We start from the raw sequence: 26,588 nt of genomic DNA, 5'->3' as shown, positions 1-26,588 counted from the left end.
ACTGAGGTGACGTGGCACGCGTGCCCATGCACCAGGCATTTGGTTGTTCAAACCGAAATATCACTGACACTGTTAGTGCCTTTCATGTTGATATGGCTGAAAAAAATGTGAGTGGCCAACAATGCTCTTCTCAAGACTTTATTTTTCAGAGCAGTTTTAGGTTTATGACAAAATTGAGAGGAAAGGAGAGAGATTTCCCATGTTTCTCAAGCCCCCTTACATGCACCAAGAGGACTTTTCATAAAAATACTTCCTAATTTACAGGGGGAACAGTCTCAATAGACAGCATAGGAATTTTGTGAATTTCTAACCTTAGGCATACAGAAACCCTAAGGGTAAGTGCATTCATAAGCTAAGAATGAATGTTTATTTATTGAGTCAATTACACACCTTCCAAGTGCTGTGGGGATAATGTTCCTGGAGGTATTGGCTAACCTTTATAGAAATGGAGTGATGTTGGCTGTTCTCAAACATTCTTCAAGTATATTTTGAATCCATTTAAATAGCTCTTTATAACTATCATTTTAATGTGTGCCTTTTTATTTATTATTGTCTTTCTCCCTTTCATAGCCATGTGAACAAGGACGCCGGATGAAGAGAATTCATGCCGTGGCAAACATTGGCACAGCACTGAAGTTTCTTGAAGGAAGGAAGGTAAGAGAAACGGAGACAAAAGAAGAAGGCGTGGCCATACTAATATTTTCAACATTGGTTTTGGGGCTAGAAATACTGCTTGCAATCGATATGACATAAAAGTGCGGTATTATTTTAAAGTCATTTTAGACTTGCAGAAGCGGCAAAAACGGCACAGAGATGTCATGTCTGTGCTTTGGTCAGCTTTCTCTAATGTGAAACACTTATTTATATACATGGCACATATATGTAGGGCTCCCCAGGTGGCGCATGGGTAAAGAATTGGCCTGCCAATGCAAGAGAATCAGGAGACTCGGGTTCAATCCCTGGGTCAGGAAGATCCCCTGGAGGAGGAAATGGCAACCCACTCCAGTATTCTTGCCTGGAAAAGTTCCATGGACAAGAGCAGCCTAGCAGGGACTGAAAGAGTCCATGGGGTCTCAAAGAGTCAGACATGACTGAGCACACACACACACGCAGTACATAGGAAACACTAGTGTATTGGTCCCTTATGCATGTATATAATAGTATAACACACATGTGGCATATACGTAACAGGAGAGCTATCAAATAAGAAAATTAAAATTGATATGCTTCTGTCGAGTAAAGCATAGAAACTAATCTCACGTCGTCATTTCTTCCTCCAGTGTCTTATTTCTATTCCAGGGCACAATCCAGGAACACACCTAGTGTTCAGTTGCTCCTTTGTCTTTTCCATTATACCACCTTGTCTTTCTGTGTCTCTCCTGATCTTGATGGTAACTGCTAGGCAGTTATTTTTCAGAATGTCTCAGCTTGGTTTGTATGATATTTTCTCATGATTAGATTGAGGTTATTCACTTTTGACAAGAATCCCAAGGAAACGATATATTCTTCTCAATATATCATATTAGAAGGGACAGGATTCTATCATGGCTTATTGCTGGTGATGCTACCCTCAAATACTTGATGAAGTCACCGACTGAGTTTTTTTAGTGGTAAAAGCACTACTTTTCCCTTCATAATTGAGAAATAACTTAGGGAAGAGAATTGAGATTATGCTAATATTCTGCTTCTCCTCAAACTTTTGCTCACTGATTTTACTGTCAGCTGCCTTCAGTAATACTTCTGTGCTGCTCACCTGATGATGGTTTTGTTTTTCCCTCATTTCTTTTATACTAATTAATTGGAATTGTTAGGTAAGAAAAAGACAATCTTTCTTCTTCCCCATTTATTTATTCAATTGCTTATTTGCTTCATTGTGGACTCATGTATATTTATTTTATTCTATAGTTTTAATCCAATATGAGTACTATTATTGTTGTTGTTATTATTATTTTGCTGCTCAAATTTTTCTACTTTTGGCCATTAAGATTTCCTTTATGCTGACTCCTGTACTCTTTTGACATGGACCCATTCTTTTATAAGCATTTCCTTATTTTCTAGAATGAAAGCTTATCAAGGTTTATCTTATATTTCCCCTACCCCAGTCCTGGAATCAACCACTTCTCTAATGGGGCTTTGTTCCTTTCATTAGTGAATAGCATTTAGAAATCAAGATTTAGGTGCTGTGTGTGCTCATTGCTACTGAGGTTTCATTGCCCCAGGCCCACATACAGATCTAGAAAAGTGTATGTTTACTGATCTGGGTATACATAGAAATCTATGTCTCTTTCTCCTTCTCTCTCTCTCTCTCTCTGTGTTTAATTTGTGCTGTTATAGATGTGTGTAAACCATTACTTCAAACTGACAGTTCTGATTTCAGTCCAACACCTCAAGATCCTTTTCATGCAGATTCTTTTCTGTTTTCTCTGACAACGAGAAACCTGGCTCTCATCTACAATATATTCTTTTCTTTTTCATCCCTAATATATATACACAAAGTAGTTTCAGAACTACTTTTGTTAACCCAAATTGTATGAATAACAAATCTACTAACTGGAGAACAGTATTTATGTACAGTTCTTTCCGTCTTCAGCATTACAATATCCAGTCAAAAGACTGTTGTCCAAATTTCCTTAGATCACTTCTGTTCTCCACATCCCTTTCAGTGTAATTGTGTTATTAATTTGTAATAGAATTATCTAATAGAGTTATACTTTCCTGGTGGCTCGGCTGGTAAAGAATCCGCCTGCAATGTGGGAGACCTGGGTTCAGTTTCTGGATTGGGAAGATCCCCTGGAGAAGGGAACAGCAATCCACTCCAGTATTCCGGCCTGGAGAATTCCATGGACTATATAGTCCACAGGGACACAAAGAGTCGGACGTGACTGAGCAACTTTCACTTCCCTAATAGAGCTATATTCCACTTTGGGTAACCATCACACACACGCCATAGTTGACTTTTTTATTTTAGAGAATGAGACATTACTATGATTCAAGGTAAAAGTTATACTTAGAGAAGTGGCATTTCCTCCCCATCCCTACTTCTCCATACCCACTCCCTTCCTTTCACTTCTTTTCTCATCTCTTGTTCACCAGTCTTTCTACTGATTTATCTTTTCTATATTTCTTTTGCAAGATCATTCTTGCAGGTATGTTTTCATATACCACCTTCTTCCTTACATGAGGGTAGCATTCTAGAGATAAACCAATTGTACTTTACCATTTTCATTTTCCATTATGCTCTGGAAATCACTCAAATCAATTCATAGAGATCTTCCTCATTCATTTTCACAGCTACATACTATTCCATTGTCTGGATATGGCAGAGTTCATTCAACCATTCTTTTATGAATGAGCATTTAGCTTGTTTCTAGCATTTTTCAAACAGAATCAATGATGCTGTTAATAAGTGTGCATAAGTACTTTCATATTATTGGAAGTGCATCTTCTGGGTGAATTTTTAGAAGTATGATTGCTGGATCAAAACATAAGTGTATATTTTGTTTTGTTAGGTGTTGACATATTTCCCTCCAAAAGGGCTGCACTAGTCCTTTTAGATTTAGCCTTTTCTAACTTGTGAAAATTCAAGAAAAGTCTGTGTTTGGCAGTACCAAAATCAGTTTTATGAATGATATCCAGATACTTCTGGAAAAAAAAAATTCAATTATTTACTTCTCTATCTCTATGCGCTAAATTAATTCATTTACTCCACAAGTGCATATCTGAATGTTTTTTATAAAATAGGAACTCTGGAAAAATTAAAAAATTAAATAAAATATATTCTGGCTCTTAAATAATTTGCATTTTGATGAGTTGATAGTGCAGTGAGTCAGGATAAAGCTCAGTCAGGTGTGCTAACTTCACACCAGAGAGTCTAGGCACTGCGATGTGTAAAAAAACAATCTTAGTTTCTTGTAGAAGACTGGACATTGTTTCCAGTTCACTCTAACATCATCCTAATGGAGTGTTTCTCTTCCTTCTCTTGCTCAACGAGTTTTTCATGGAAAGCTGAACAAAGCCTTATTTAACAGAATAGTTGAAAGTGAAAGTGGAGTCGCTCAGTCGTGTCCAACTCTTTGCGACCCCATGGACTGTAGCCTACCAGGCTCCTCCCTCCATGGGATTTTCCAGGCAAGAGTACTGGAGTGGGTTGAGTAGCTAGAGTTTGCCAAATCATTCTGACTTCTATTTTACTGATATAACAATAGTGTCCTTCTTTGTTCTGGTTTGTATTCATTGACAGGGCGAACATGTCCGCTCTTCTTGTTCTGATGTATAGTCATTGACTAGAAAGTGGAACAAAATTCTTTTTACTAATTAATGGCTTGGAGAAAAATGCAGTAGACCCTGGTTCAATTCCTGGGTCAGGAAGATCCACTGGAGAAGGGATAGGCTACCCACTCCAGTATTCTTGGGCTTCCCTTGTGGCTCAGCAGGTTAAAGAATCTGCCTACAATGCGGGAGACCTGGGTTCGATCCCTGGGTTGGGAAGATCCCCTGGAGAAAGGAAAGGCTACCCACTCCAATATTCTGGCCTGGAGAATTCCATGGACTGTTGCAGAGTCCAACATGACTCAGCGACTTTCACTTTCGCTATGAAAAGCATCATTTATAAAGAAAACCAAAAAGTCTTATTTTCACAGAAAACTTCTTTGTACCATCTCCATTTTCACAGAACAAACCTAAGTAAATTTTAGAAAGTAGAGAATTCAGATTTTGAATATTATATTTGTTAAGGACAAAAAGCAATACATTTGAGTCTTAGGACAAAAAACCCAAGTATTTTTTGTCTCCACAAATCTCAAAACCTGTTTTAATTTTTAAAAATCTACCTGAAATGCATGGTTCAGGCTTCTTTTTCTTGCATTTATTTACCCCATTGGCTCACAAAATAATTGACTATGGGATAGAAGGAATTTTTGAAAACTCTTTGGTTCCCTCCCTCTCACTGTTTATTTTTGTTCTTTATAATTTAAGAACTTATGTCTCAAACATATTTTCAAGAATTTTTCTTTAATGTTTATATTTGCTTTGTTCCCCATTTAGGTTTTTTCCTTACATGATAGATTTGTTTAGTACTTGGGTTCTAGCTTGATTTACAGAATAACACTCTTCAAGTTTTACTGAAGAAAACCCTGTTTTCTGTTTATTTTCCACTAGTTTACATAAAAGGGATATGTTAGCATTTAATAAGACTTGTATGACTGATGAATAGATTCATCACTACTTTCCATGAGTTTTTCTCCATGGAGGGGTCCTTTCTGGTCTCTGGAATTCTTTAGTCTCTTTGGATGTCTCTATGTTGCCTGTCTTACAATCTTAGATTATTAAGTTATTGTACATTTTATAGGATTTTTCAAGGTAGAAGAGGTAAAACAAACATAAAACCTGTGTTCCTCAAACCCATTATGGAACAGTTTTTAAGAGAAAAAATAATTTTGAAAAACATTTTTTCTTCACAAGTTGAGCAAAAGATCTTTAGATTCTATAGTAAGCTGAATATGTAAACTTCATAGTATAATTGGAACTGGGTTGAGGTAGGAAATATAACATATATTCAATTACATTTAAAAAAATGATATGTAAGGAAAGAGAAAAAAACTGTATTCTGTTAAATGCATTAATCTTGTGGTTATTAGCATATATTATAAATCTGTGGCCTGCAGATACTAAAATGGATGTGGAGAAAATTCTGGAGAGGGTATAAAACAGAGCAATTAAAATGAATATGAGATTGCAATAGGTTCTGCCATAAAAGATTAAAGAAATATGATTTATACTTTAAGTTTTTATTATTATTAATATGATAAAAAGTATTACATATCTTATGTGCTAGGTTTTAAAGAAATAAACACCTAAGCTTGTAATCTATGGGAATTCTCCTTTTTTTTGTTTTCTTTCTGAACTTGATGAATGAACTTCACTAGTAAAGCAAAATCCCATGGGTATGTCTCAAATTATTTACAGTGACTTTTGTGCTAGCCTTTACCTTACTCTTCTTATACCTAACTAATAACTTTTATTAGTCAAGAGTAAAGTATTTGTGGGATATTTTTCCTTCTGATAATTTAAAAAGGTAAACCATTTACAAACTTCTGAATTTTATCATTAATAGCACATCTTATTAAATCCTTATTGAACTGGAATCTAAGGAGTACTTTATTTTTTTCTAATTTGTTCATTGGTTGTGAAGAGGACGAGGAGCAGTTGTCAGTTCTGTTCTGTAGACTAACTAAGCTGGGCCTACCATACGAGTCCATTTTCCTGAGACTTAGGAAGTCACATTTCTCAACAGTTGGGAAGTCGTTAAATGAATAAGTGAGGACAGCTGTAGGCGGATTAATCCTAAATGCTTTTCGGTTGTCAGTGCCCCAAAGCAGGGAACTGAGCCCCACGATCACTTTCTGCTTTACTCTTTCTTGGCTTTCCTTTGTCTTTAAAATGTATTCTGCAAATTATGCTCTACCTTCACCACCTACATTTTTTACCCACTTTGAACAAATAACGCGGATTTTGAAAGACTATTTATGTATATGTATCATCTTCTTCCTTTGTTTTTCATGTCAGTCCATGTACAGAGGATCACCGGTTAGTACAAATTTTAGAATTTTTAACTCCTGACTTTTATAGGTAAAAGAGAACATAAGTTTCATGCTATTTGGTAACAAACTTCAAAGTAAGTGTATCTTCTTAAAATACCCCTCACAGTTTCTTTTACGTTCCAGTCAACCTCTGAATGTAAAGAATAACCCTTTTTGTTTCCTGTCTGGTATTTTGTTAGTAATTCCTTGCATGATGTCATATTTTTTTTCAAATTCAAACTAGTTTTTGGAATTTCTGTAGTTGTGTTGATTGTATGCACCTAATGAATGCCCCTGGAATTTCCACTGAAACCATGTGCTTGTTTGGTTTTTATGGCTCACCTTACTTACTCTTGTGTACCACTGCACAGGCATGACCAGATGTTATTATGTCTAATAAACTGCTCCTTGTTGCATAATGAAATAGTCTGTAATCTTCTAGTACATTACTAGTACAGTTTTTCTTTTTGAACAGATTAAATTAGTCAACATTAACTCCACTGATATAGCTGATGGTCGACCCTCCATTGTTCTTGGATTGATGTGGACCATTATCCTGTATTTCCAGGTATTGCACTTCAGCTTCCTTTTCAGTTGATAGAAGGTCATGGATGGAGATAGTGGTGGACATTTCCATAATGAAGATACCTTCATTTTCCATACTTCTGTGGTTAATCCTCAAGTTAGCAGAAATGTGACCTTCACATATATATTATTTTTTGTGTGTGAGCAGGAAAAGGTCCTTTATCCTCTGTTAAAGTGTTATATATGGAAGTCCCCAAAGAACTCTGGCCTAGATACCCAACCTGAAAAGTGGTCAGGACATGATGGAGATGAAATATTGGTGTAGAAAGACTTCAGGAAATTTTACTTTGTCCTCTGGAAAGAAGAGGTTCTATACTCCTTTTAAATATTGAAGGAAGAAATTAACTTGTTAATCTATCCAGGATAATTCTTTTAGCCAATAGGTTAGTTTTAAAAGAAAAATACTTTATTTTTTAGAGTAGTTTAGGTTCACAGAAAAATTGAGCAAAGAGGACAGAGATTTCCCTTGTACCTCCTGCACCCATAACATGCATAGATAGCCTCCCCCTTAACAAGCACCCCTCTTCAGAGTGGTATAATACTTTGGTTACAATTAATGAACCTCTGTGGACACATCACTATCATTTCAAGGTTCATAGTTTACATGAGGGTTCATTCTTTTTTTAAAAAACTTGGAGTATAGTTGCTTTACAATGCTGTGTTAGTTTTGCGGCACAATTAAGCCAATCAGCCATATGTATACATATGTCCCCTCCCTTTTGGGCTTTCCTCTCAGTCCCATATCCCGCCCATTCAGGTCATCACAGAGCACGGACCTGAGCTCCCTGCACTACACAGCAGCTTCCCGCTAGCTAGCTACTTTGCACTGAACATTGCATATACGTCAATCTAAAACAACAGTGTTCACTCTTGATGTGTACATTCTATGAGTTTGGAAAACCATTAGGTTTTATTTTTATTCATTCATGCATGTATTTGACAAGTGTTCATTACTGGGTCCAAGGTCCCATTTTAGATGTGGTAGGAAGTGCACACGGAGAAGGCAATGGCACCCCACTCCAGTACTCTTGCCTGGAAAATCCCATGGATGGAGGAGCCTGGAAGGCTGCAGACCACGGGGTCGCTAAGAGTCGGACACGATTGAGCGACTTCACTTTCATTTTTCACTTTTATGCATTGGAGAAGGAAATGGCAACCCACTCCAGTGTTCTTGCCTGGAGAATCCCAGGGGCGGGGAAGCCTGGTGAACTACCGCCTATGGGGTCCCACAGAGTCGGACACGACTGAAGCAACTTAGCAGCAGCAGCAGGAAGTGGATAGAAGAGTAAGACATCAATTGTGTCCTTTAAGAGTCTACGTGGTCAGGGGGTGTTAAGGATGTTAAGATCAATCAAGCTGTTAAAGTAAAACATCTGATTCGAGAACCGGGATAATGCTGATGTTTTTGCTGACTTGCACACGCAGATCGAGGAGCTGACCAGCAACCTGCCCCAGCTGCAGGCTCTGTCCAGCAGCGCATCCTCCGTGGACAGCATGGTCAGCTCTGAAACCGCCAGCCCCCCGAGCAAACGGAAGGTGGCCACCAAGATCCAAGGAAACGCTAAGAAGGCGCTACTGAAGTGGGTCCAGTACACAGTCACCAAGTAAGTTCCTAGCAGGAATTTGTTTAAAGAAACCCTTGAAAAATTGAAGTTAGTTTATGACTGAGCGCTCATTGCAGTGGTTGCAAAATTTGTGGAGACATATGAATGACTGGCTTTGCTTCAGGTCTCCTTTCACTCTTGTCTTGAGTTAAAACGTGGATAGAAAGCACCCCTGATACTCTAGAAAAATGCTCTAATAAAGCTAATTCCTTCTTCACTTATGTGATGGGACCCGATTAAGTTGTTTAATCCCTACACTCTGATTAGCATGAGGACTAATTCTATTTAGGTCATTGTTTGGATTTTCTGCTGCTATTAAATAATCTTTCCACAAATAAATTAGAGGTTTAAACGTGATTATCTCTTCATGAGACTACTACGTGCTATTCAGTAATATTATGAACTAAGGTCCACATTCTGAAATAATTATACTTTATTTCTATGTCCTGAAACTTGCCAGCAATTTTATTTTTCAGTGTTTCCTTTGATCTCATCTTTTGTCTGGAATGTAGATTATTTTGGCAACTCCAGCTTATGGACTGGGAATTTACTTCTAGTTTTGTTTGCCTCAGAGCATAAATTTACATGTGTGTGCATATATGTGATAATGTTGTTATTGTTTAGTCACTAAGTTGTGTCCAACTCTTTGGTGACCCCATGGACTGTAGCCTGCCAGCCTCCTCTGTCAATGGGATTTCACAGTCAAGAATACTGGCATGAGTAGCTATTTCCTTCTCCAGAGATCAAACCTGCATCTTCTGCATTGCAGGAAGATTCTTTTCCACTGAGCTACCAGGAAGGCCATATGCATTAATACTGGATATAAAATTCCTACTCTCACAAAGTACCTTCTCATAGCAGTTTCAGTAGAGTTTTCAATTGATCATACCAACATTTTGCAGTCAGATGTGGTCAGTAATAAGATCTATTCACGTAGAAGTTGTGTTTTTGTAAATTTTCCTAATGAAATGTAAAGTTGACTCACTTTCTATTTTGCTTTGCATGCCTAAATCTAATCTGAATTTAATGTTCTACTTCTGGAAAACAGTTGTAAACAAGTACTTATCATTATGAAACACTGAGGCACTAAACATAGGGAGTTCTATTTTTAAAGCGTTTGAAGAGCAAAAATAAGGAGTGAAAAAAATAAACATAGAGAAGATATAATTAGTGTTACTAATTTATATAGTTTTGTTTAACTTTTCAAGCGTGTTGGTTGTTTTCTAATTGGGGGTATATTTTGATGATTCAAGTTGCAATCAAAAATATTTCTGAAAGCAAAGCTTTGTGGCTCTTGGGACTCTAGTAGGGATGAAATGGAAAACCCTTCCTACATTGCTGGCACGCTCTTTACATTCCATCCACAATGGGCATCACTGATCTATCTTAAGCCTAATGGAGCAGGGAGAAGAAACGTGCTGGGTAGGAGAGGATGTTGATCACATATATGCTGTGACATCTATCACGATGCTGTCATGATAAAACTTTGCAGTAATGTCAGTATGATAGTCTGTTGTCTGTTGATTCGCATGGCATTTAATTATACAAGCTGAGTGTGTGCTGGTAAAACAAGATTTTAAGTGAACTGTAACGTTTGCAGAGAAAAAAATGTAAGGGCATTTACCAATGTTTTATATTAATCAGTGTAAGATATATGGTATTTTATAGTTTGTGGAAATTTTGAGAATATAGTAAATTTTGAGAATATGGTAAATAACAAGAATTGAGTGGTATTATTTCTGCTTTATTTAGAAACAACTATAATGAGGCTAATTTTCTAAAAAGAAATTACCAGAGTATTTATCTATTAAATGCTACCTAATTCGCTGATCACCTTTAAAGGCTCTAGACTTAATCAAAAAATATGTTCAAAGATATATTTGTAACACTTTTGAAACTGTCTTTATAGTTGATAAGTTACATGTAGGAAAAAAATCATTCACTGTGAGCTTGCCTCGCTTCTGTTTTCAACAACAAAATATTATCACCAACTTGAATCTCTTCTTACTTTGAATTAAACCCACTATGAAAGAGCAAAGATTTGTCACTAGTGCTTTGCCCTCACGGCAATTCTAAAAAGAAGCATTTAAAACACAATTTGATCAAACAGTTTGGTTGGTAGGGTGAATTAATCTTGCTGGTACTTGTGTGGAGTATAGGCTTTTTCGTGACTAATTTAGAGAGACGACCACATCCCTCTGCATTTTGTTCATTCTACCACATTTAATGTGGTTCAGCCACATTATATTTGTCTGATATGATCTGTGCATATAAAAACAGGCTGCTTGTCATTGTCATTAAAATATGATAGAGGCTTCTTAAAAAAATACACAGGTGAATTATTATCAATTGAGGTGTTTTTAAAATGTTTCTTTTTTTACTTTGTTAGGTATTTTTCTCTCTCAGTTGAAAAATGTCCTTTACATTGAGGCTTTCAAACGCCTGAAAGCTCTAATCCAGAAAACTCTTTAAGTATGGAACCAGAATTTCTACTTCTTAACCTGTTTCCGGTGCAGCAGTCCATGGGGTTACAAAGAGCTGGACCCTTTAGCGATGGAACACACACACATCTTGTTACCTACTAAAAATTTTGATTATTTTCTCTCAAAACCAGTTAACTGATATAGAGCTGTATCAGAAATCAGAAAACTCTTAAATATGAAACCAGAATTTCCCACTAAAAATTTTGTTTTGCGTATTTTTCCTGAAGACCAGTTAACTGCTATAGCTGACCATACATTACCCATTGTGGAGGAGTTTGGATTGAGTCTTTGAGGAAGTGTGCATTACCTGTTTAGAAAGTGACATTATCTTTTTTTTTTTTTTAAAGGCAGAGTGGAATAGAAGTAAAAGACTTCGGCCGGAGTTGGAGAAGTGGAGTGGCCTTTCATTCTGTCATCCACGCTATTCGGCCGGAACTAGTGGACTTGGAGAAGGTGAAAGGAAGGCCTAACCGAGAAAACCTGGAGGAGGCTTTCACCATTGCTGAAACGGAACTGGGAATCCCACGACTCCTGGACCCTGAAGGCACGTAGAGTGATTCTGTCTCTTGTGTCCCTCAACTCAGGCGGGCTACATCCTAAACCCAGAAACTACAGACATGTCCGAGAGCTCAGAAAACTTTGAAAGTGAGAAGGAACAGTATCTTTCTGCACAGATTTTCTTTTGGAGAAATATGTGCTGCTATGTTGTTGTGTTCAACTCTTTACAACCCCATGGACTATAGCCCACCAGGCTCCTCTGTCCTTGGGATTTCCCGGGCATTCATACTGGAGTGGGTTGCCATTCCCTTCTCCAGGGGATCTTCCTGACCCAGGGATCGAACTGAGGCCTCCTGCATTGGCAGGCGGATTCTTTACCACTGAGCCACCAGAGTGGCTGTTTGATAAGATTTCAGAATGGATATTTCTAGCTCTCAAAACACTGTCTGCCTGCTTGGCTTCCATGTGATGATGGCCAGCATGGAGATCCCTTGCCATTTTAGTGACCCTGTTTCCCCTCCTTGCCTGCACCCCTACCCAATTTCATTAGGGTAGCCACGGGCTTTCCACCTTGTTTCTGTACACACACACACGTGCACAAGCCACTAGTATCCAGGACACACCTCAGTTCAAGGGGAAGGACCACAAATATCCTATTCCTCAACTTCAGAGAATACATCAGAGCTGAACTTTTTCCTATAGTAGAATAGGAGAAAGATATAAATGGTTCTTTCAGATTCACTAGACCAGAGGATCTTAATATTTTCTTTGATGATCAGAAATTGAGTTTTCCCAAATGCAAGCCTAACTCAGATATAAAGTAATTATTTTCCTAATGAAAACTCCCCCTCCCAAATTTTTAGCCAATTTGAATGTATAAACTTGTAGGAATACAGATTAAATAGACCAAATATCAATATCAATCAACAATTGTTTTATGATTTAGTCCTGTGTATACTAAAAGCAGGTACTGTAGTAAATCATGTATTAAATGTTGTTTTCTTTCCACTTTTACAATTTATGAAAGTTTTACTCTTCACATGCATTCTCCACATCAGTGATCTTATTATTTCTAAAATCCCCTTTGAGTCATCTCATGAATTCCAAAATACATTATCTTTGTTTATTTTTAAGTCTCTTGAGTTGTACCACTTCTTAAATGCTACACTGATAATCCCTATAAATTATATTTCAAATCACAAGAAACAATACAAAATATTAGGGACGTTTTATGTTTTGATTTTCATGGTTTCTGTTGGTTCGGTTTCTTTTGTTGTTGCTGGTCTATAAGTGTATATATCATATTTGTAATCTCCAAATGTATCCAGTCTTACCCTGATTTTATAATTATTAAATTTGTATAAATATCCTTGTTTTTTACTGGTTTTTTAGATAAACATCTATATACTTAAAAATGACAGTGACTGAGATCTTTTCCGCTCTCAAATTATGTACTTAAAGAGTACTTAACTGTTCAGCTTACAGTAGCTTAGACAGAAGGCTTCACAATGGAGAAGCTGTGTAAGGACTTGGACATAAGGCTTCTCCCTCTTTTCTGAAATAAATTAATACGTGACCATATATAGTATACAAACTATATAGTCATTTATCATTCAGTATGGTGCCTATAAATTGTTTTACTACCCATTTAGTCTGATTCTGTAATGTACATATTATAGGTATTTTAGTAACTAGACAAAATGTATGAATAATTTTATATATCTATCTCATATTTCTGATGAGTGTTGAAATTATTTAAATGAAACATGTACTACTTTCCTAACAGCTCTTGGCTAAAATGTGTCAGCTTTCTGAGTCATAAAATTTCCACTGTATATTATCCAGACTAAACTGGTTTTCCCTCTCTCCATCTCTAAATAGTATTCTGTTCTTCTTCTGCATTTAGGACACTGTCTTTTGCTATATTAGCTAGATTTCAAAGTTTATATTATTAAAATCTTTTAAAATGCTTATTAATTTCACGTATTTGGGTTTGATTTTTTCAGATGTTGATGTGGATAAACCAGATGAGAAGTCTATTATGACCTATGTAGCCCAGTTTCTGAAGCAGTATCCTGATGTCCACAGTACAGGCTCTGATGGGCAAGAGATTGATGTAAGTATTTGTTTTTCTTTGAGCACTGATAACACACTAGATCGATATCACCCACACTTGGGAGGAAATCAGAGGGAAAAATTTCTCTGATGTGTTGGCTGAATCAGAGAAAGCATTGTTAATAATAACTGCTGGATGTATAATATGTATAATATGAATTGACATCTAGGAAAGATAAGAGTGTTGAGAAACTTTATTTTAGCAATTAGACCACTGAATTATTTTTGTATCATCATATTATTTATGCACTTACATCCTGAGTTTCCTTCTTCTGTTCAATCTGATAAAACCCAATTTTGACTTTTAGATTTATCATGTAAATTGCTTGGAGAAGGGAATGGCAACCCACTCCAGTGTTCTTGCCTGGAGAGTTCCATGGGCAGAGGAGCCTGGTGGGCTACAGTCCATGGCATCACAAAGAGTCGGGCATGACTTAGTGACTAAACCACCACCACCATGTAAGTTGCTACTCATTGTAAACATATAAAAGTCAAGCAGACTTATGAAAGTTCTAATTATTCCCTGTGCTTAGATTTTTCAGCCACTTGGTAGTTTAAATAACATATTTTTCATACTACTCAAATGACATATGTTTGTTGTCATGAATAAAGAAAAACAAAAATTGAGGGGAAAAGGAAAAGAAAATTATTTGTACTTAATGGCACCCCACTCCAGTACTCTTGCCTGGAAAATCCCATGGACAGAGGAGCCTGGTGGGCTGCAGTCCATGGGGTCGCTAAGAGTCGGATACGACTGAATGACTTCACTTTCACTTTTCACTTTCATGCATTGGAGAAGGAAATGGCAACCCACTCCAGTGTTCTTGCCTGGAGAATCCCAGGCACAGGGGAGCCTGGTGGGCTGCTGTCAATGGGATCGCACTGGGTCGGACACGACTGAAGCGACTTAGCAGCAGCAGCAGCAACCTTCTGTAGAGAATCCATTCTTAAAAAAATCAATACTTTGGTGTGAGTTCCCTGTATATGTAGACATATAATATATTTTAACAAAAATAGAATCATGGGGCTTTCCTGGTAGCTCAGTGATAAAGAATCTGCCAGCCAATGCAAGGGACACAGGCTCAATCCCTGGTCTGAGAAGATCCCACATGTGACTTCCATATGTTTACAATGAGTAGCAGCTTACCTGATGGTGGTAAGCCCATGCACCACAACTATCGAGTCTGCGCTGTAGAGTCTGGGAAACCGAAACTCCTGAGCCCCCGTGCCGCAACTACTGAAGCCGGGGTTCCCTAGAGCCTGTGCTCTGCAGCAAGAGAAGTCACCACGATGAGAAGCCCACACATGGCACCTAGAAGTAGTCCCTACTCTCCACAACTAAAGAAAAGCCCGCACAGCAGCCAAGACCCAGTATAGTCAAAAATAAGTAAATAAATACAATTTTAGAACATAGCATCATAGTATACATATAATTTTATTTTTTCAGTGATACAAAACCTTTCTCATGCCATTCTCTCTAAAACTTCATAAAAGTGGACGATAATTTATCTAATATTGATTGTTGAAAATTTCTGATTTTTTGCTATTATAAGAATACTTCCATGAACAATTTTGTAATAAGAACTGTTCTTCAACTCTTTCTTAAAGAGGAATTCCTAGACTAAAGAGCATGCAGAGTCTTGTCAAATCCTCTCAGGAGGTGTCTCATTTTATACTCTAGCCAGCATACCAGAATGCCTATATTCTGTCCTTAACAACCAGTGGATGTTACATTCTCCTATTTTTAAAAAAATACTCTATTAGGTTTTGGGGTTTTTTGGTTTTAGAGAGAGAGGTGGATTTACTACTGAATTTAAAATTATTTATTATTTAAATGACATCAGGGAAAGTAATAAATGAATTTTCAAGACACTTTAAAAACAATCTCTCTATCTTACCATTCAGGTCTCAACTAGGATTTACCGTTCAAGTCTGAGCTAGGGTTTTCAGAGAGGTTTAAGATTATAATGAAGATAAACAAGAAAAACAAACAAACGAAAAAATGCACTGTGTTTCTTAGAAACAGATCTAAGGAAGGAAAAGATCAGAGAAACATAACCCAATGTTTTCAAGTAGGAAAAGGTTTTGCAGTAATAGAAATCTTTGTAAAAGAATTAAATGTAACAACAATAACTGGCATTTCCTAGGTAACTTGGGTGAAGTTAATCTGGTATTTGATAGAACTATGTTAGTTATTTTAAAAAACTGTGGTTTCAAGAAACTGTTTTCTTTGTTCCTTGCCAAGCTTGGAAGGAACAAATATTGATCACCAGAGTAACTTATTCTACAATAGGCAAAATAATGTTCCTAAGAAGCACCACTGAACACGAAAGACTCTGCTTGCAAACTCCAGTGTGGACTGAGTCATGTGTGTGGTATTCATTTGGTGTTTGCTGGGTTTTGAGAATGTGATTGGGTACAGATGGTGCTCTGCAAATAAAAAACTGTGTGGAGGTCTATTAGAACTCCCTCATAGGGCACAGAGAAAATCAGTTTTCCATCTGATTGTCATATCTAAAGTTCTTCTATTGGCCAGTTAGATTTATTTCTGACCTGATGTCTTAGCTTGTACTGTTTTAATTTCTCTGACATTAATCATCTCTCCAGATCAGTAAACATGGTGGCTGGTAATGTCTGAGAAATAAAGGGAGATACTTATGTTCATGCTCATGAGCAAGGATTTAATGTAAAAATCCTCAGAGATTTGAAATATACTCCTGTTTTAAACTTTTTAATATACTGGACTAAAGAGCTTTATTGTTAAGCAATTAATCTCATTCTCTAGAAGATAAATTCTGATTTTTCTTTTAAAAACTTCCATCTCTTTCCTAAAAGAAGCATGCTTCAGGAAAGTTTCAAAAAAAAGCATGTTATGTTACCCTTTTTTAAATGAGAGATAATGTAGAGTATGAACATCTAAATATGAATATTTTAAATAGAAGAATGATTTTTTATTTTTTATGATGTATGATTTATTTTTGTTTAACGCAACTTAGTGGCCCTCTCATTCTGTCTAATGAACCTTGAAGATTTTATAGACTATACACATTAGGGTTGATGTCATCCCCTTGAAGTCCTCATTACTTTTGTACTCAAGTTTTAGTAAATAGTTTTTTAAATTCATTTTAAAAAATACTGGCATCAACATATCTGTCAGACTTTCATTTTTCCTTTTTGATTCTTATATCCCCTTCATGAATTTATTTAAATTAGTTATTTTATAGATTCTAAGTCTGATTTTCTGATTGGAAATAGATAGTGCCATTTTTTTCTTACTTCAGTCAGTAAAATTGATAATTCCTTAAAAGTATTCCTTGGATAATTAGTACTAAATTATTAATAAATGCAATAGACCCACTGGTTTATCGCTCTCATTTCTCAAACTTTAAATTAACCACAGCTCAGTCTTAGTTGTGTAGAATACACAGATGTATATCAGGACCGTATAGAGAAAAATATGAATCCATATACCTTTTCTTTACATTGTTGTCCCTTCAAAATATTTACTATTATAAGACATATGTATAATATATATAACCACATATGACTATTAAAAATTAAAGCAAAACCACCAAATGCCAGAATTCTACATTGCCTTATTTGATTCAAATAGTTTGATACTTTCAAAAGTTGTGAAAATATCTTAAAATAACTATACCCTTCAAATTGTTACCTATTTATTTATAGACAGATGCCTCTTCATTTTTTGTGTTTCCTATATGACTTTTGTCCCTGATTTATGTTATTTTTCTATATGTTATCTTTTCACATTGTTAGGAAATACTTCCAAGTTTCCCATCTTTTACAAATTCTATCCAAATTCTTAAGGTAAGATTTAAGTCATCTTGAATTAGTGACTTCTTTCAAACATTCTGCATTCTATAGCTTGTTAGCCATCCCTTTGCATGTACTTGTGTTTTTATATACATTTATTTTAATACCTAAATTCTGTTATTTTCTTTTCCTTTCTAATAGGAAAATAACATATGTGTTCTTAAATATTAGTTACAGTCTAAGCTACTCCCATGGACTTTCCCACTAATCTCTAATTATAAGATGGCATTAATTAATTTCTTTTTAATAATAATAGCACTAACAAAAGGAAAAATTAAAATAACTATTATTTATTTATGTGTGACATGGAAAATAAACATTAAAGCTTTATTTTTTTCATTTTAAAGTATTAATAGGAAATAATTAATTGAACAAGGTAAGTGTTCAATTAGCTTGTAACCCTGAGCTTCATCACAACTCTTCTGCTCAATATTGAGTAACATGGTTTAGTAAAATTCATGAAACATGGTTAAGTACTCAAAAAATATTTGTGGAATTCATGATTAAGAATTCTTTCCCATATGCAAGTTACTTCCATTTTTCTACTTAGGCCTGAAGTTAAAGATTTATCAACACAATAGACTTTGTGCTAACACTGGAATAAAAAACTAGAAGTAAAAATTTTTATTTCATGCTTCATGAAGCATGATTTTAAGTATATATAAGTACACTACAAAACATACAATGCATGTATTTGAGTGAGTGAGTGAGAGAGAAAGGAAGAAGCAGTGAGAATGCTAACAGTTGGGTTATTTGGCGCTTAGATGGTCTCTAGGCAAATAGATCTCCATGTCATTGAATATGCGTGGAAGTTACCAATTGAAGAAAAACCACTAAACTATATGAGTTTTGAAATCTAAATCTAAATGTTTCATTTTCCTTTAAAAGGAGAATGCTAAGTGTATACAGAGCTGCATCCTTTTCAACCTTATTGCAATTTGCACTTCCATACCAGAAGAAAAAGTCATTTGTTGAACATACTCTAGCAAAGTTATTTTAAGAACATACTTTTTTTCTCTCAGATGATTTTGTGAAATAACTTCAATTGGTGAAGAAATGATGAGCCTGTCTTTGGACAGTCAAAGCCCCACGCTCACTTTGGTGAGCTCCACTGGTGGTCGTATTGAGCTCAGGTTCCTTGAAGGTAGAACGAGAGCTTTGTGCTCCTCTAAGCTCAGAAAATATGTCATTAGTGCTGTTGTGGGCATGAAAGTCAACCAATAACAGAACATGCGCCTTGATACCATTCCCTTATTCATTCAGAAGAGCCATCATAGGAAGTACTGAGACTTTGGAGTCTCCCTATTCCATTTTGTCCTCTATGTTACCAATCAATCATTTATTCCACGATTATCTATTGAGTGACACCAGGTGCCAAATTGCTATGTTAGTCTGGAGAAAAAAAAGATACATATGTGGTTTGGAATGCTGAATGGAGGAGGGAGGAGAGACAATGAAATATAATGTATTTTGGGTGAATATTTGAGCTCAGGTTGTTGCAAGATCATAGAAAAATGTTCTCAACATGTGGTCCCTAAGCCAGCAGCATCAGGTTGACCTGGAAACTTGTACTAAATATACATTCTCAAGATACACTAAGCCAGAAAACCTGATGGCGTGCCCAGTCATCTTTTTCATAAGCTCTCCAGGTGATTCTAGTGTTCACTAAAGTTTGAGCACCACTGGCAAAAGAGAAACTCATAACTCAGATCTGTGGATCAAAAAAAAAGCTTCTTAGAGAAGGGTGCACCTGAGCTGAGCTCTGAGGAAGTCATCACCCAGGGGAAATTGTTCCGGGCAGAAGAGGGTTGTCTTTGTAACACCAGGAAGTGAAAGAGGACACATATCACAATAGCACTTGTAGCAACCTCTGCTATGGATGTGTTGACAAAGAATCTCTAATTCTCCTCAAAACCATGTAAAGGGGGTGCCATGACTACCCAGATGATGGTACAGCAGGAGAGGATTTTAAAACATTGTATCTGAATTCACAGAGCTAATATATGTCAGGACCAGAGTTTGAAACCAGTTCCACCTGCCTCCATAGCCAGCTCTCTTTCTCCTCTGCCATTTCACCTGTCTGCAGACAGCCATTTCAATCTGTCATAGCTGTGATTATCAGATGAGATGTTGTAATGAAAAGTTAAGTGCCAAAAAGTCATGTAAAATGTGTTTGTGATTACTCTGGCATTCTTACCTGATAAGAAGTCTTAATGACAATTTAGGATATTTTCACTACATCAGTGCTAGAATAGCTCTTACTATTTGTGGAAACAAGTATGTAACTCTCCAGTTCTTTTTCATTTTTAAGATGTGAGTGGTAGCTTGTATGCATCCATTCAGCAGATGATCTGGTAAATATCTTAGAGTTTCATGTTGCCAGGGTTTGGGAATGCCGTATTGAGCAAGATAAATGTGCTTTCTGGCCTCATGGGGCTTATGTTATATTATTGCATAATGTTTTTAAACATAATGTACACAACTAATCCAATGTTACTCTGACTGTAGCTCCTTTAATTCAGTCAAAATTAATCTTATCTTGATCAGTCCTCTAGGTTATCAGTGGCCTTGGGTTAAGACGCAACCATAGGCCTATTTGCACTCCCATTCCAGCCACTACTTTTTCTGAGTATTTTTGTGCTTAGCACATTTCCTCAGGAGCACATTTTCTTAATTAAATTAATGTTTCTTGAGAAGAACAATGGAGGTAGATAATTTCAGTATTCAGTATGATAATTAAGATTTTTTATAGAATTAATTTTTGCTTCTTATTCTCCGGAAGAGGTGAGGGCAGGGAAGGAGAAAGTTTTTCAGAGACATTTGGAGCTTATTAAATATTCAGTGTATTCTAGGATCAGTCAGGCATTAATCAGCAATTAAGTAAATGCACAGTTACTAATAAAATTGTGATGTCTGCTGGTTTCTAGAGAGAAGACAGGCTAATTCTGAAGGAGATGAAAGTTTGGATAGAACAATTTGAAAGAGATTTGACAAGGGCACAGATGACAGACTCAAGTTTGCAGGATAAATATCAGGTAATGTATGGAAGAGATATTTCACTTTTCTTCAAAGCCTTTCATGAGTAAGAGCCACATATGTCATTTAATCTATGTTTAATATTTCAAGTGATATTAATGAGAAATGTCTTTTTAAAATAATATACATTATCTTAAGTTTACATATAATTTAATCATATTTCTATGTAAATAGGTAGTTTTTAAATTTTAATGCATTTATATATTGTAATATATTTGCCATTGTAACAATAATTAGCACCTCTATCATGTGACATTATTATCGTTTATTTTTAGTGGGTAAGATGTATAAGTTCCAGTCTCTTAGCAATTTTGATGATCATAATACAATACTATTGTCCATATTCACTGTTCTGTGCATTTGGAATCTAGGACTTATATACCCTAAACCTTTCCAGTTTGTATACTTAAATATCCATCCTGTCCTCTCCACCCCCCATCCCCTGGTAACCATCATTTTGCTCTCTGTTTTTAGGAGTTTGACTTTTTAGATTCCATATATAAATGATATTATACAATCTTTGTTTTTCTCTACTTATCTTGCTTAGCACAACATCTTCTTTTTTTTTTTTTACTTTATTTTACTTTACAATACTGTATTGGTTTTGCCATACATCAACATGAATCAAGTTTCACCCATGTTGTCACTTATGGCAGGCTGTCCGTTTTTCTCATGGCTAAACGATATGCCGTTGTATATATACACCGCGTCTTCTTTGCCAGTTCTTCTGTTAATGGGCACTTAGATTGTTTCCATCGATTGACTGTGGTGACAATGCTGCAATAAACAGGAGAGTGCATGTCTATCTCTTTGATACTTTGTTTTCATTTGCTTTGGATATATACCCAGAGCTGGAGTTGGTAGTGTTAAATTGTATGTGCCACGTTATATAGAGTTCTGAGGCTTCATCACTTTCCCAGAACTCAGTCTTGCAGATGATCCAAAACACAAATCTAGCCATTGCTTTTATATAACACATGACCTTACAGATGTTACCTCACAAGAAATTCCACCAAAATGTGACTTCAGTGGCAAATTGAAAATGTCTATAGGATAAGCTGAATTAAATAAAAATTGCAACGTGAGGAGCTAGAGTAGGTCCCTCAGTAAGATCAGTTTCCCCTGCTTCCTGCCTCTCTCAACACTGCTGCATTCGGGTGGAGTCCAGTGTTGCCGCTGTTGTGATCACTCTTTCTCCCAGTTTCATCACACTGTCATTAATTAGATTTCAGCTTCCAACTTCCACTTCTAAAATCTTTTAACAAGTTTTTTTTTTTCCATTGAATTGTGACTTACTCTGTGTAGCACTGACATTTTCTCCTGCTTAAAATATCATTGCATTTCTGTGGCAAAACTATGGTATATTCTAATTTACAATGTATTTTGACAATTTTTGCTACAAAAAAAGGGTGAATGATGTAAGAGATGTGAAATGGCAGATGATAAAAGATTTAGCTGTTGGAATTAGTGTGTGATTTTATATAATCATATCTATAAAGTGTGCCTGAATTTAGATGGATGCTTTCATCAGTATTATATTTGATGGATTTGGAAATGCAATAAATACATTCTTATATGTGTGTTCTTTTTGCTGAAGCTCATTATAATTTTTTCCCCTAAAAGATAATTTTCTGGGAACATTAAAATGATTAAATCAGTAAATTGAGGCTATAAATGCAAGAAAAGAATGAATGTCTTTATTTAGCCCATTAGTGAGTTTCAGTTTTAACATAAATTATCAAAAAATAAATTCCAAGTTATGAAGTTACCATTGTACAGAAGTTAATTTATAAGAGGAAATCTAAGTATCAGAAAAGTATAAAACAGAAGCATTCCTTTCATATCAGTCTCTTAAATAGGGTTAGACCACATAGGGAATGTTTTCTTTCATTTGTATGTTTATTATGTAATCAGAATCTAATGTTTGTACTTATCAATTAATAGCGTATTTTCCAGTTTTTCTGTATGTGGAATTCTGTAGAATAAAATTTAAGACTGATTATGTTTTGGTACTTTAAAATTACATTAAGTTATAGTGAATGGTAGGTAAAATTTGTGGTAAAATATTTATTCACCATCTCCCCCAAGTGTTCTTCATGTGAATTTACATGTTTGTGTACTTAGTGACTTAGAAGTTCTTTCAAATATGGTATCTGTTAGATTCTATGGGGGCTATTCTCATGTTCCTTAATATTTTTAATATTAAAGGCATTAAATGCACATTCAGTGACATTTTCAATTCATATGTAGACTTTGAAACATATTTTAGAGTGGGTTAATGTAATATACAGAGAAAGCGATGGCACACCACTCCAGTACTCTTGCCTGGAAAATCCCATGGACAGAGAAGCCTGGTAGGCTGCAGTCCATGGGGTCGCGAAGAGTCGGACACAACTGAGTGACTTCACTTTCATGCACTGGAGAAGGAAATGGCAACCCACTCCAGTGTTCTTGCCTGGAGAATCCCAGGGACGGGGGAGCCTGGTGGGCTGTCATCTATGGGGTCGCACAGAGTCGGACACGACTGAAGCGACTTAGCAGCAGCAGCAATGTAATGTAAAATGTAGGGCTTTCATTAAAATCACTACCTTTCTTAGGTTATATTAATATTAGACTTACAGTTAAGTCTACATGTTACAAATTTATGTTAACCATACTGTGACAAAAGAAAGATATGATATTTAGTATTTTAATATCATAAAATTAAAGCAAGGGGTTATTACATAAAGTAAACCTTTTATACAAATTTACTTAAATATAAATTAGGATGCCACTAATTCTGTATTTTTTTGATGTATGCAATTTCTGTTTGTAAACTGGTACATTAAAGTAAAACAGCAATTTTGATTATGAACATAGATTTATACTCTTGTTTATTATTTCTTCATGAGCAGGGACTGGCTTGTAGATTATTTACCTAGGAATGAGAAATCCTAGCCTTGAGTGCTGTCTCTACTACTTGTGTTTGCCAAGTCACCTCTGGGCTTACTGTGGTAGTAATAACGGGCTTGTCTACGTTGTAGCGTGATGGGAAGCCAGAGATGATAATGTGCAGAAGGCACTTAGCAGGGGGCAAGGTCATCATCAGGGCTAGATGAATGCTGGCTGTATCACGATTGTCATTATTATTATCAGCAACATTTATTGAACGTTATCCAAATATAAAGGATTGTTATTTAGGAAACACGGTTTCCTTCGCTTTTGCTTTTTTTGACTAGCTGCCATGTTCTTGCTATTTTTCCTCTTTTAGTCATTTAAGCACTTCAGAGTTCAATATGAAATGAAGAGGAAACAGATTGAACACTTATTACAACCATTACATAGAGACGGTAAATTGTCACTTGACCAAGCATTGGTAAAACAGGCCTGGGATAGAGTGTCCTCCAGGGTAAGTCCTCTGATAATTCATTTCATTAGGACTTAACTTAGTCAAGAATATTTTCTGTCATCTTTTTCTTCACAATGATGTTACATCCGGTCCTCATGCCTCTGTCTGTGGTTGGAAGTTTTACCAGTGGGATGGCCGTTGTCCTCTTGTCAAGTCTTCCTATAAGTTAGTGGAAGTGCCTGTTTCACAACTCTTTCCCTGCTTTGCCTGCCTTATTGTAATATCACCGTTGACAAGACAATCCACTGAAATCCTGAAAGATCACCTGGGTTACTTCTCCTTTTATACAACTTAATCCTGGATTGTTTAGAAGTAACTCCCCATGAATGAGGCCTCAGCTTCTCCAAGTTCTGTAACCAGGTTTCATCAACAGTTAATTATCTTCCTGTATTCACATTTATTTGTGTATTCTTTAATTTAAGCTTATCTTCTTATCTGGCCTTGAACTTGAAGGAACATTGCTCTGTAGCTTTCATTTTAATATTTTGCAAACATTAAGTCTGAGATTTCAAAACCTCTGAAACTTCTATCCCTCATGGGAATATTTGCCTCGTACTTATTCCATTTTCATTTTTATAATCCAACTTTCCCCATTAAGCTCTATTAAAGAATACGTTAGATCCAAACCCATCCCCCCATCATCCCAATAAGCTGTGAGGCAGTACCTGAGAATCAGATAAGTGGGAGACATGATGAAATCATTACAGAATTACATTATTGTAGAAAGAACCCTGAATTCTCATTTTCCTCCCGAGATGTCTAGATGACTTGATTTTTCTGGACCTGTTCTCATTATGTGGGAGATTTTGAAGGAAAGTATCTGTGTTCTGAACTTTTCAAAACATTAGATTAGGACACAGATATTTTCTTACTTGGTATTTATTAAATTAACCCAGAATTAATAACTTACAGCATTTTGTAGGCTTTAAAATCATTTGGGGGAATTTTAGGAATTGTCTTTTGTGTTAAGACACTGTCTTTCTACTTTGTATTTCAGCTCTTTGATTGGCATATACAACTTGATAAGTCTCTTCCTGCTCCTCTGGGCACCATAGGGGCCTGGCTATACAGAGCAGAGGTGGCCCTAAGAGAGGAAATAACCATTCAGCAGGTTCACGAGGAAACAGCCAACACAATACAACGGAAACGTGAGCAACACAAGGTAAATACTCTGGCTGGAAAACCTTCCAGCGTAATGGTTGTAGTGTTACCAAATCAGGTTTGTTTGCCCATTACTCGGTGAGTCAAAGGTTGAGACACTAGGATTTGCAGCAGAGAAAGGGTTTATTCACAAGGCAGCCAGTTGAGGAGATGAGAGAACAAATTTCATCTCCCTGAAGGTGAGGGGTTCTGAGTGTTTATGGGACAAAGCTGAATGTGGGAAAGGTCACAGGAGATAAGAAACGGGTGAGGTGATCCTCATTCTGTGCAGATGCAACTAAGCCACAGACCTCTTCATGGGCTCCATGTTCAGAAAATATGGCATCAGTGTGATCAGAGGGTGGAGTTGGGGCCCTCTGACATCAAAAGATTACCATGTGACACTCCATGACACTCACCCACGGTCATGGAGGGTCAGTGGACCTAACCAGTCTTAACCAGCTGGAGCTCAAACTGGACACAGCTGACTCCAAGTTCCTAAATTCAGCTTGGCCAACATCTTTTTGTTAAGGTTGTGTGAAACTTGGAGGGCCTACAAATTTTATTAAAGCAAACCTAGATGTCCATCAGCAGAAGAATGGATAAGAAAGCTATGGTACATATACATGATGGAGTATTACTCAGCCATTAAAAAGAATGCATTTGAATCAATTCTAATGAGGTGGATGAAACTGGAGCCTATTATACAGAGTGAAGTAAGCCAGAAAGAAAAACACCAATACACTATACTAACGTGTATATATATGGAATTTAGAAAGATGGCAATGATAACCCTGTATGCGAGACAGCAAAAGAGACCCAGATGTATAGAACAGTCTTTTGGACTCTGTGAGAGAGGGCAAGGGTGGGATGATTTGGGAGAATGGCATTGAAACAGGTATAAATGTGAAACAAATCGCCAGTCCAGCTTCGATGCATGATACAGGATGCTCGGGGCAGGTGAACTGGGATGACCCAGAGGGATGGTATGGGGAGGGAGGTGGGAGGGGGATTCAAGATGGGGAGCACGTGTACACCTGTGGTGGATTCATGTTGATTTATGGCAAAACCAATACAATATTGTAAAGTAATTAGCCTCCAATTAAAATAAATTTATATTTAAAAAAATAAAATAAAGCAGACCTGATCAGTGAAGGTAGATTGTTGTTGTTCAGTTGCTAAATTGTGTCTGACTCTTTGTGACTCCATGGTCTACAGCACACCAGGCCTCCCTGTCCTTCACCATCTCCTGGAGCTTGCTCAAACTCATGTCCATTGAATCAATGATGCCATCCAACCATCTTATCCTCTGTCACCCCCTTCTCTT

General features: G+C 36.4%; 1 protein-coding gene across 1 annotated transcript in view; it reads left to right on the top strand.

The window, feature by feature from the left end:
* Nucleotides 1-26,588, top strand: part of SYNE1 (spectrin repeat containing nuclear envelope protein 1) — a 495,298-nt gene that overhangs the window by 111,278 nt on the left and 357,432 nt on the right. The window contains exons 5-13 of the mRNA XM_069598737.1: nucleotides 571-654; nucleotides 7,054-7,146; nucleotides 8,589-8,767; nucleotides 11,598-11,794; nucleotides 13,755-13,864; nucleotides 17,641-17,691; nucleotides 20,625-20,732; nucleotides 23,984-24,121; nucleotides 25,119-25,283. Of these exons, the coding sequence (XP_069454838.1) occupies nucleotides 571-654; nucleotides 7,054-7,146; nucleotides 8,589-8,767; nucleotides 11,598-11,794; nucleotides 13,755-13,864; nucleotides 17,641-17,691; nucleotides 20,625-20,732; nucleotides 23,984-24,121; nucleotides 25,119-25,283 (1,125 nt within the window). The remainder of the gene's footprint in view (nucleotides 1-570; nucleotides 655-7,053; nucleotides 7,147-8,588; nucleotides 8,768-11,597; nucleotides 11,795-13,754; nucleotides 13,865-17,640; nucleotides 17,692-20,624; nucleotides 20,733-23,983; nucleotides 24,122-25,118; nucleotides 25,284-26,588) is intronic.

Source organism: Ovis canadensis, chromosome 8 (genome assembly GCF_042477335.2).
Source record: "Ovis canadensis isolate MfBH-ARS-UI-01 breed Bighorn chromosome 8, ARS-UI_OviCan_v2, whole genome shotgun sequence".
Classification (NCBI taxonomy): domain Eukaryota; kingdom Metazoa; phylum Chordata; class Mammalia; order Artiodactyla; family Bovidae; genus Ovis; species Ovis canadensis.
This window is presented reverse-complemented; position numbering and strand designations above follow the sequence as displayed.